We start from the raw sequence: 12,492 nt of genomic DNA, 5'->3' as shown, positions 1-12,492 counted from the left end.
ATTTGGCCCCAAGTGTTTCAGATAAGAAGATGTGAACCTATAACAGGTTTTAGTAATCTTGAGTGGAAGACTACATTGGGATATTCTGATTACCTTCATCATGCATTATCTTTATTCAACCAAATTTATTATTATTATTCTCCAAGTGTTTATTTTTATAAAATGTGTGGTGTATAAGTTTATAATTTTTGTTTTTGTTTTTGAGACGGAGTCTCACTCCGTTGCCCAGGCTGGAGTGCAGTGGCATTATCTCGGCTCACAGCAAGCTCCGCCTCCCAGGTTCACACCATTTTCCTGCCTCAGCCTCCCAAGTAGCTGGGACTACCGGCGCTGCCACCACACACGGCTCATTTTTTTTTTTTTTGGTATTTTTAGTAAAGACAGGGTTTCACTGTGTTAGCCAGGATGGTCTCCATCTCCTGATCTCGTGATCTGCCCGCCTCGGCCTCCCAAAGTGTTGGGATTACAGGCGTGAGCCACTGCGCCTGGCCTTGTTGATAACTTTTAAAGCAGCTCTTTACATCGCTTTTGCTTGACTTGCTGGTCTTCTTTCCTTTTACAATTTGAAAATAATTTATAAAAACCAACTAGATATAATCTAAGTGACCATATGGCTTAGAAATTTGGATAACAGGGCTTTCAATCCTTTTCCTCTAAGTTAAGGGCTTAGAGTCTGTGGGCCAAATCTGACCCTCTGCCTACTTCCCAGCCATGCACATTTGTTCACATATGTCTGTGGCTGCTTTCCTGCTATACTGGCAGAACTGAATAGTTGTGACACTGACCATATGACCTGCAAAACCTAAAATATATCTGGCCCTTTACAGAAAAAGTTTGCTGACTCCTGCTCCAAGACATTACTCAGCCTAGGATGGTACTAAAAGCAATGGACTAGTTGGTTTGGTATACATTTAGGGCTTATGGTATGTTTATGTAACATTTCAAAGGCAAAGACAGAGCTAGCTGTCAGAGACTAACATTCTCTTTCTGTTTAAATGTGGTCTCAACAGGTCAAAATTTTAGATCCTTAGCCAGATTCGGAGAGACTGGACAACACGGTACTTGCTGATGATATAAATCTGGTCAGAGAATGAAGGAAGAATTTTATAAAGCAATCTTTCTATCAACTGTAAACAGTAAATTCACTGGCAGAAATCTATGTACTTTATATTTTGTTTACACTGATATGCGTAATTCCCAAAGAGATTGGGAAATATGAACTTTACAAATTATTCACTGTTACATTATAGTTCACATATGCTACTTCTTAAAAAGAGTTATCTCTTGCTGCATTTGACAGGAACTTTCCAAGCTCAGCCGTGGCTCAATAAACTTTTATTATTTTTTTGTTATTTATTTTTATTCAAAAGAATTTGTTTCCCTATCACAAAAATTAGATAACCACACCACCAAGAGCAGCAATGTCCATGGAGTTACATTGATGGTGGAGAGTTGGCTGGGTATTCCCAATGTCCCAAAGGTCATAAAGGAGGGAAAAGAAAAAAAGAAAAAAATATTCAAAACAAATCCAAAACCCATGATGACTTAGGGGAGAGACATCACATGACATTTTCTGTTTCTTCTCTCACTGTCAGCTGCAGATGTATTTCAGCAGGATCAAGTACAATTTGACTTGAGTTAACCCTTCATACCAATTCTAGCACCTAATTGGGGGGAAAAAAGGATCCATTTAATAAAATCATTTAAGATACAAAAGGAATTTAATGACTCTACTATATTAACCAATAGAGAAGCAAATTTAAAAAACGTTTCTCAAGTGGGAAAATGTCAAAGAATTTGAATGGATTGGACATTAATCCTTTCTGACCTGCAGCTTAACAGCTGCACGAACTCTTTCAGATTAGCTATCTCCACAGTTAACTTGGGAGCCTTCAAGGTAAACTACATAAAACACGTGGAGAAATAAATTGGCTAATGCATAGCACAAATGTAACATTTTTGGAATATATGTTAGAATCTTTCCACATTTCTTATGAAAGTGTTAAGTATCCTTGTTTAGGGTTTTAATCTGTTTTCTTCTTCCATCAATAAACACCGTATATAATGATCAAGGTATACAGGACCTGAAGTCTTGCCCTTTCCTGCTGCTTCATCCATTTCTAGCCAATCATCTAGTGTCCAGATCCTTCGTATTTTTAGAATTAAAGTAGTATATTGTCATAAAAAGTCAGCTGTGATACTGCTAAAACTAAGAGGAAGCAAATGGCTAAGATCATAGAACAGGAGGATAGTTACGAGACACTGTCAAAAAGAATTACATTAGATGGACACTACAATGCTCACTAAGTAGCAAATATTTAAACGTGCAATCTTTCCCCGCTGCTCAGCTAAGGCTTGACTAATATATGTGCTTCCATAATGCTTTTGTCTTTATATTAGGTAACTAGGCTACTTAACATAAGAGGTCAATGATGCTGAACAAAATCTTAGATTTGTCAGTGGGATCCTAGGAGAACCTATGTAGTTTTGAGCTCTTGCAGATATGTTGGCAATCCCAATTGGTGCCAAGGATAAACCTGTTGAAGAGTAAGGTGTACCTTTTCAATTCATGCCTTGACATGAGAGTAAGAGAGAGACTGAGAGACTATAGAAAGCCACTTAAATCGGATATTCCAAGACCTTCTACCATCTTGCTTGAGGCTTCCAGAACATAAAAAACACTGATCAGTTAACAAACCTTGTTTTCATTTAAGCTCTTAGTGGTTCTCTAAAGAGGCTTTTCAAATAGAGAAACTGGCTGCCTAAAAAAGGAGACTACCATGTAAATTAGTGCAGTTCTTTTGCGTTAAGTTTGCTCATCTCACCTCTGTAGAATAATGTTTAGGCTAGGATTTGCTGCCTTGGCTGATGGGTCATTCTCCATTTATGATGAGTCTAAGGAAGCTATGGCAAAATTAAATGCTAAGTGGCAGGAGAAACACACACATGTTTTGTTAAAAAACTTTTAATATTTCTACCAAATAAGCAGAGAATATGTGGAAAAAACAGGTACTCGACCAAAATGGTGTTTTGTTTAGAAAGTTCACTGCTTATCTCAGGATTTATTTATCCAGCGTATCATGTACAAGAGCTATATATGCATCAATCAATTTTCTTTCTTTTTGTTTTATGGCTAGGCTTCCTTGAATCACATTTATCAATTTTCAACTGAACACTAAAATAACTTTACCCCCCTTTGACAACTGAGGAAAAACCTACTTTTTAGGGAACAGAAGAAAGAGAACCATGAGGAAGAGAAAAAAATAAGACTAACATATGTTTAAATTTGGTGATGTCTAAGCATCTTGCATCTCCTGCTATGTTTTGGGTTCTGTCTACTGAAAGCCCTGTGGGATAGTTGTACTGGCATAACAGAAGCTAAACTGTGCTTAGCCCCCAGTGAATGTTCACTAGTCTTTATCTGTTTTTCAAACTGACCATCTATTAATCCATCTAGCATCCATACAACCTCAATAAGCACTATCATCTTCTCCACAGATGCAAGCTACCTATTCTTTTTCCTTAAATCAAGCCATTTGCCAGGAGACAGAGACCCATGATTTGGGATGATCGCTAAGGCTCAGTACAATGGTATATTTCCATAATCCTGTTTCAGTCTAAAAATGGTCCTGAGTTTAAAATGGAGATACAGTAAATAGCTTACCTTAATTGTACCCTGACTGTTAGCAGCAATCAGCACATTGGACTCCTAGAAAAGAATAAGAGCTTTTAAAGTATAGAGAAGGATTTCCTGGAAAGCAATCCAAGAGATAATTTCCTCTTCATCTATCTTTCTTCACTTCCTAAGACAATTGAATCTAATATGAAGATACAATTTTTTTTTTTTTTGAGATGGAGCCTTGCTCTGTCACCCAGGTTGGAGTGTAATGGCGTGATCTCGGCTCACCGCAACCTCCACCTCCCGGATTCAAGTGATTCTCCTGCCTCCACCTCCTGAGTAGCTGGGATTACAGGCATGCACTACCAGCCTGGGTAATTTTTGTATTTTTAGTAGAGATGGGGGTTTCTCCATGTCAGTCAGGCTGGTCTCGAACCCCCAACCTCAAGTGATCTGCCCACCTCAGCCTCCCAAAGTGCTGGGATTACAGGCGTGAGTCACCATGCTCAGCCGAAGAAACAATTTTAACACGTTTTTAACTACATTTTAAACTTAAGACCCCATCTTTTGAGGAGTAAGTTTTGATTAAAAGAATAAAAAGTTAGAAGCAGAGTAGGACATTTTTGAATGTAAACAAAAATAAAAGGGAAAAAGATTGTCAATGGAAGAAAAGCCAAAAGAAACAAAGACTGAAATAGAATGAAAAAAAGAGTAAGTTGAGAAAAACAAAGTGAATAATTGCTTCCCCAGAACACTTCTTCTTAATTCATTTTCTCTCATAAAATACCAGTAATTGATGTAAAACCTGCCAACATCCTTGGCACAAATCTCTATGGATGGACATTTGGTATTAGGAAAACAAGAAAATGTGAATATTCATTTGGGAAAAAGGGCTATCTTTCAATTAGTCTATCATTCAGCACATGCATTTTTAATAAACTTGGTGATTACTTGGATGAGAATATATGTGTTGAAGTATTTTTCTACTCTAAGCCAAGGAAAAAACATTTATCTGGAAATTAGGAAGGGTGGAAAAAAAAATGGACATGACTGACTTTACTAGAGAGAATCTGAGAAAGTAGGAAGAGTGGAGACATGCCTCCTGTAGGAAATTGGGCATCTAATAGGGCTCTGGAACTTTGACTTGTTGGAGTCTTTTGCTTTCCATTGTAGGCAGCTAAGAGGAGGTAAACAGACTTAAACTTCCATAGAGGTCAGGCCAGGTGGCAGAAAGAAAAATGAAGTCCAAATAACAGCTATGAGAAACAGATAAAGTGGTCTAACTTGAATGAAGGATAGGATCTACCTAAATATCCTTCAGGCTTCCTGACAAAGCAATACTAAGAAGAAAGAAAACTCTTGGCTTGTACATTACAAAAGTTACTTCAGCTAAGCTGAGTTAAACTTTAGTTTCTTTGACATATGCAAGTTGTGCTTTACAAACTCATATATTTCCATTTTTAAAATTTCCCTTTTATTTCTAATAAAGCCGCTCTTCAAAAATGTGCATCATGTTACTAATGGCATACAAGAAAATAATAATGTCCTCCACTACTGCAGAATTTTTAATGGAACCAGAATACTCCTTGGAATTAGTCAGTAGCATCAAAGATTATAGGTTTATCAAGAAGAAATAAAGACATATGGGCATGGGAATTGTTGATCTTTTCCTAGCTGAGGATTTTCCTTAAATCAGCAGCACATGTTCTTAAAAATTGTAACATGGGGGCTGGGCATAGTGACTCGTGCCTGTAACCCCAGCACTTCGGGAGGCAGAGGTGGGCAGACCACGAGGTCAGAAAGAAGATTGAGACCATCCTGGCTAATATGGTGAAACCCCATCTCTACTAAAATACAAAAAACTAGCTGGGCGTGGTGACATGTGCCTGTAATCCCAGCTAGGCAGGAGGCTGAGGCAGGGGAATTGCTTGAACCCAGGAGGCGGAGGTTGCAGTGAGCTGAGATTGCACCACTGCACTCCAGCCTGGCGATAGAGCAAGGCTCTGTCTCAAAAGAAAAACAAAAAAGGAACATGGGTAATACAATACTCACTATTAGAATTAATTTAAACATAAACTTTGGAATATTATGGGCTATTTCTGGGACTTGATGTATACAGAATCAACACTTCCATATTCAGGGTGGGGAGCTGGAGTGAGGGGAAAGGAAAATAAATTTGGGATTTATTTACTCTTTTAGTGACTTGAATGTAGAAAGTGGTTGGAGTAGGTTTTGGATATCCCTTAGGAACATAATAACTTACCCTGAGTTGGTCAAGAGATAGCATTCTATGCTGGCCTCAGAAAACAGCAGAAAGAGGCACTGTGTGGTGCAATATGGATTTCTTTCTAGCAAGAATTTTAAACAAGTTGTATGGTATCAGAACTGCCACTGGTGACCCAGAAATAATTCTCCTGTAAGCATCATCCAGAAAAGCAGTTAAAAATCTCACTGATCAACCTAGTTGCCATTCAAGGAGGGGAAAGACTCTGGTCTGCAAGAAAGCGACTGCCAAGAGCCACCATCACTAAATGCTGCAGCCATCATGAACTGCTCTCTCTGCTATGAGAACAAGTAATGACAAGACAATGAAAAATTTAAAGCCGAAAGCTCCATCTCTTTCTGCCATTTTGGGTCTAGTCACCTTTTAATATAGAGAAGGAATGCAGAGAGACCTGGTGAAGATGAGGATTCACTTGGGGATAAGCACGGAGTCTACTTCTGGCAGTTATAGGGATTATAAATTACATAATTAAAACTTCTGACTTCTGACAGGAGGAAAACTAGGAAAAGTATAGTATATTACCTTACAGTACGAAAAATTAGGCCCAATACCAATAAGATAATCTAGTTGGATTACCACACAAGAGGAGTTTAAAATATGTACAATTACCACTCTAAACCCAAGAAGGAAGACATCTGATAACTATCCAACATGAATAAACACTGTCTTATTGTTAACCTCAGGATTACTATGGCATTAATATATGATGTCATATTAGATGCTATCCAAGGGTTAACTCTTAACACTATTTCCTGCAGAAACAGATAATACTTTATGTGTTTTTTTTTTTTTTTTTTTAAAAAAAGTCAACATATGAATTGAATGCCAGTTTGAATGGTCTTTTAGGACTAAAATTTAATGAAAGAAAAATAATGGCTTCATATCTCAATACATCCCCTCTCCCCAAAGGCAATATGATTACAAAAAAGTTATTTAGAATTAAACTATCAGATAGCTAGATATTGGCTTAAGATAAAATTTTTATTTTGCATGCAACAGAAAAATAAAACCAGGTATTTTATTTCTAGCATAGAGATCTGGAAGTGGTACATACAAGGTTATTAATGTAAGTTTTTAATGATTCTTGATTGCATTTTGGATGACTGGTAATTCCTAGTTGTAGCTGTGGTCTGTTAGAGCCTAGTATAAATAAGTTCTACCTCAAAAGGTAATTTTTAACTTGCTAAATAAAATAAGAGTGCCAGTCAGTAATTCTTATTATTTTCTCCCTCTTTTTTGGAAACCAGCAGTTTTACTGCAGAACTCTCCTCAAGGCTAAGCTAATAAAATATCCAATATTTTTTCTGACTATGAAGAGACTAAGAAAAGACAACAGAAAAATTAGCAAGTCTTTTATAAAAACAGGAGACATATAAACATGCACCAACTTGCTTAAGTCAGTGATACTACACTAACTTATACCAAAACAAAACTGCATTTTTAGTAGCACATGTAGGCTACTGAAGAACACTTGCATCTACTAAAATAGTTTTCTCTTTATTGGCTTGCTTTAAAAGGGTCATTATAGACGATACATTAAAATTCTGGATGGCGCTGTGGGTCACGCCTGTAATCCCAGCACTTTGAGGGCCAAGGCAGGCGGATCACCTGAGGTCGGGAGTTTGAGACCTGCCTGACCAACATGGAGAAACCCTGTCTCTACTAAAAATACAAAAACATTAGCCGGGCATGGTTGCTCATGCCTGTAATCCTACTTGGGAGGCTGAGGCAGGAGAATCGCTTGAACTCAGGAGGTAGAGGTTACGGTGAGCCAAGATGGCGCCACTGCACTACAGCCCGGCCAACGAGCAAAACTCCATCTCAAAAAAAATAAAAAAATAAATAAAATAAAATACAATCCTGACAAGTTGAGAAATTAACAGTTATTCATTTAGTTAGCAATTGGTGGATTTATTCATAGAGATAGATGTAACTGATTTTAAATGTAAATTAATTTTAGTATAGGTATATGTATATACAATGTATTTAAATATAAGATACACGAATATATATAAAAAGAAAACACTTCCATTTTTGGCTATAACACAGTAAACAGACTAAATTTGTTTTCCTACCATATACAACTAGAAAACTGAAAAAAAATATGTAAGATACCAACTGGACCACAGGCAGTACAGGACGGTGATCTTTGAGAGAAGAGAAACAAATGAAGTGAGTCCTATAATCACCCGGGCTTTCTACTGAGAGGCAATTTCTGGACCACAAATCAGGTAAGGGGATCGACATAACAACAACAGAGACAAGTGAAGAATAAAACATCAAAAAATTTGGTAACACCCCCAAAATTACAACTGAAGCAGAGAGGAAAAAAGCATGAGGAGAAAAAGAGATTGGCATCTTAGTGACCTATTGGACAATGTGCAACCTAGGAAATATATAATTGGAGTCCCAAAGGAGAAAAAATACATGAAAACACAAAACTAAAAATGTTTCAAATCTGTAAACTATAGACCCACAAATTTAAGAAGCTTAACAATTTCTAGGCAGAAAGAAGCACACCACCACATCAAGGCACATCAGTTACACTGCTGAAGACAAGAAACAGAGAAAATCTGTAGAACTGTCAGAGAAACAAAGACACATTACATAAAGAGAAAGATCACCAATTTCTCATCAGCAAGAATACAAACCAGAAGACAATAGGACAGCATCTTTAAGATGATAAACAAGAGGCCAGGTGCAGTGTCTCATGCCTGTAATCTCAACGGTTTGGGAGGCTGAGGCGGGGCAGATCCCCTGAGGTCAGGAGTTCGAGAGCAGCCTGGCCAACATGGTGAAACCCCATCTCTACTAAAAATACAAAAATTAGCTGGGCGTGGTGGCAGGTGCCTGTAATCCCATAATCCTAGCTACTCGGGAGGCTGAGGCAGGAGAATCGCTTGAACCTGGGAGGCGGAGGTTGCAGTGAACCAAGATCACGCCATTGCATTTCATCCTGGGTGATGAGAGCAAGACTTTGTCTCAAAAAAAAAAAAAAATTATAAACAAGAAAGCCATCCATTGAGAGATACACAAAATTAAAGTCAAAATAAAGACATTTTCAGATAAAATAAAGCTGAGATAATTTTTCACAAACAAACCTTCTCTGTAAGAAATTGTTAAAGGAAGTTCTTCAGGCTGAAGGAATATTATATTACATGAAAACTCTGATCTAAAAAAGGGATAAAGGCGGGCATGGTGGCTCACGCCTGCAATGCCAGCACTTTAGGAGGCCGACACAGAACGACCATCTGAGCTCAGGAGTTTGAGACCAGTCTGGGCAACACAGTGAGACCTTGTTGCTACTAAAAATAAAAATAAAAATAAAAACAACATTAACCAGGCATGGTGATGCATGCATGACTCTAGTCCCAGTTACTCGGGAGGCTGAAGGGGGAGGATCTCTTGAGTCCAGGAGTTTGAGGCTACAGTGAGCTATGATTGTACCACTATACTCCAGCCTAGGAAACAAAGCAAGACTCTGTCTCAATAAATAAATAAATAAATAAATAAATAAATAAATAAATAAATAAAGGATGAATATTGTGAGAAATGGTGACTAGGTAAATATAAAAGATATTTGATTTCTTGTTTTTAAGTTTCTTTAAAAGATAATTTCCTATTTTAAGGAAAAATAGTAACAGTGCTTTAAGGTGATTATAACACAAATACAAGTAAATACACATGACAACAAAAGCACAAATAATAAAAGGGGAAAATAGAAGTAAAATGTTGTAAGATTCTTCCATTATAAAGTGGTATGATATAATCTGAAGACAGACTGTAAAAAGTTAAGCATATTATAAACTTCAGAGAAACCATTAAAAAATACAAGAAACAGTATATACCTAATAAGCTAGTAAAGGAGATAAAATATTATAAAAATACTCAAAAAAAAAAAAAAAAAAAAAGGAAATGAGGAACATAGGAACTTAGAGAAGACAAAAAATATGACAGACATAAAACCGACTATTGATAATTAAGTATAAGTGGTCTAAATATTATAATTAAAAGGCAGAGATTATAAGATTGGATAAAACAGCAAGATTCAACTCTACGCTGTTCATAAGAAATACACTTTAGGCTGGGCGCGGTGACTCATGCCTGTAAATTCCAGCACTTTGGGAGGCTGAGGTGGGAGGATTGCTTGAGACTAGGGGTTTGAGATCAGCTTGGGCAACAAAGTGAGACCCTGTCTTAAAAAAATAAAAAAAAGGAAACACTTTAAACATAAAAATACAGATAAGATACACCATGCAAATATTAATCATTAGAAAGCTGGAATGGCTATATCAGAAAAAGCAGACTTCAGGACAAGAAATGTGACCAGAGATAAAGACAAGTATTTCATAAATAAGGGTCAATTTATATATAAAAAATCCTATATACATATATATATATAAAACAAAGCCCCAAACTGACAAAACTAAATAGAATAAATGTACTCATGTTTGGAACTTTTAACAGTCACCTTTCAATAATTCAAAGACTAAGTAGACAGAAAATCATTAACTATATAAAACACTTAAACAACAGCATAAAAACCAAACTGAACTAACTGACATTTACGGAAAGTTTTACTTAAATAACAGAATACACATTTCAAATGCATGCGTACTAGTCCCCAAGAAAGATGTGTCAGACCATAAAACAAATCACAGTAAATTTAAAGGGCTAAAATCATACAAGTATGTTTTCTGAAGAAACAGAACTAAAGTAGAAAATAATAACATAAAGAAATCTGGAAAAATCCACAAGTATTTGCAAATTTAAAAATATACTCTCAAATAACCCAGGGATGGAAATGAGAAACCATTTTGAACTAAAAGATAATAAAAATGCAACACATCAAAATTTGTGTAATGCACCTAAAACAGTGCCTAGAAAATTATAGCTTCCAGTACTTATTAGTAAAGCAGAAAGGTTGAACATTAATGATATAGTAACTTGCACCTTAAGCTAGGAAAAGAGCAAGTTACACATGACATAAGTACAAGAATGACAGTCATGAAGAGCAGAAATCAAAGTAAAACCAGACAAAGATAAAAAAAAGTATTAAAATGGAAAGCTAATTCATTGAAAAATATCAATAAAATTGATAAGCCTTAACAAAAAGAAAATGTAAGTTAACAATATCAGTAATAAATTAGGGGATATCACTAGATATTCTACAAATATTAAAAGAATAATCAGAAAATAAACATTATGAACAATTGTATGTCAATAAAACTGACAGGTAATGAAATGAACAAATTCTATGAGAGATACAAATTCCCAATTATGACAGAGAAAAAAAAAGTTGTTAAAACTGAAGACTAAAGAACATTTCCAAACTCAGCTTGCAAATCAAACAAAACCAGAGGAAGACATTATAAAAACAAATAAAATTACCAACTACTTTTATAAACAGATGTAAAAAACCTTAACAAAATACAAGTAAATATAATTCAGTTATATACAAAAAGAATAATGCATCACGTCTAAATGGAATTCATCCAGATATTAAAATTGGTTTTCAACATTAAAAAAAATATATATAATTCACTATGTAAAGAGAATAGAAGAGGCCAGGTAGGGTGGCTCATGCCTGTGACAGCACTCTGGGAAGCTGAGGCAGTTGGATTGCTTGAGTCCAGGAGTGTGAGACCAGCCTGGGCAATATGGCAAAACCTTCTCTATCAAAAACAAAAAATTAGCCGGGTGTGGTGGCGTGCACCTGTAGTCCCAGCTACCCAGCAGGCTGAGGTGGGAGAATCACCTGAGCCTGGGAAGTGAAGGCTGTAGTGAGCTGTGACTGTGTCACTATACTCTCACCTGGGTGACAGGAATGAGACCCTGCCTCAAACAACAACAACAACAACAACAACAAACAAACAAAAAAAAAAAAAAAAGGAAGAAAAAGAGAAAGAAAAATAACGTAATCACAACACAGAAAATGCACTTGATAACATTCATCATCCCTTCAGCAAACTAAGAACAGAAAGGAACTTCTTCAAGGTGATAAGGAACACCTATGAAAAACTTCTAACTAACATACTTAGTGGTGAAATACTGAACTCTTTCTCTCTCAGATTGGGAACAAGGTGAACATGCTTTCTCTCACCATTTCTATTCAACACTGTATTAGAGGTACAACCCAGTGCGACAGTAAAGAAAAGGAAAAAGCATATAGATCTGAAAAAAGAAAATTGTCTTTATTTGCAAGAGATAATGGCCTATGCGGAAAATCCTAATGTATCTTAAAAATAAGCTACCAGAATAAATTGTCTTCAGCAAGATTGTCAGACATAAAGTTAATTATACCAAAATCAGTTTATTTCTATAAACTAACAATAGATAAGCAAATAGGATTTAAAAAATACCATTTATAGTACCATAAAAGGCATGAATCATTTAGAGACAAATCATATACACATACACATACACGCACATACACACACAGCCTACACACTAAAAATTACCAAATAATGCTGGGAGATATTAAAGAATACCTAAATAAATTGACAATTATACCATGTTCATAGACCAGAGACTCAATATTGCTACAATGCCAATTCTTCTTACATTATCTATAGGCTCAATGCAATTC

The 12,492-nt window shown here is 36.1% G+C and overlaps 1 protein-coding gene across 6 annotated transcripts in view; it reads right to left on the bottom strand.

Moving 5' to 3' along the window:
• Positions 1-1,318: 1,318 nt before the first annotated feature.
• COP1 (COP1 E3 ubiquitin ligase) overlaps positions 1,319-12,492 on the bottom strand; it is a 259,066-nt gene continuing 247,892 nt past the window's right edge. For all 6 annotated transcript variants that reach the window (XM_007989395.3, XM_007989399.3, XM_007989398.3 and 3 more), the window contains 2 exons: positions 3,665-3,709; positions 1,319-1,664 (listed from right to left, as the gene is read on the bottom strand). In XM_007989395.3, the coding sequence (XP_007987586.1) occupies positions 1,647-1,664; positions 3,665-3,709 (63 nt within the window). In that variant the 3' untranslated portion in view covers positions 1,319-1,646. The remainder of the gene's footprint in view (positions 1,665-3,664; positions 3,710-12,492) is intronic.

Source organism: Chlorocebus sabaeus, chromosome 25, assembly GCF_047675955.1.
Source record: "Chlorocebus sabaeus isolate Y175 chromosome 25, mChlSab1.0.hap1, whole genome shotgun sequence".
NCBI classification, from domain to species: domain Eukaryota; kingdom Metazoa; phylum Chordata; class Mammalia; order Primates; family Cercopithecidae; genus Chlorocebus; species Chlorocebus sabaeus.
The sequence above is the reverse complement of the archived record's forward strand: the minus strand, read 5'-3'. Positions and strand labels throughout refer to the sequence as shown.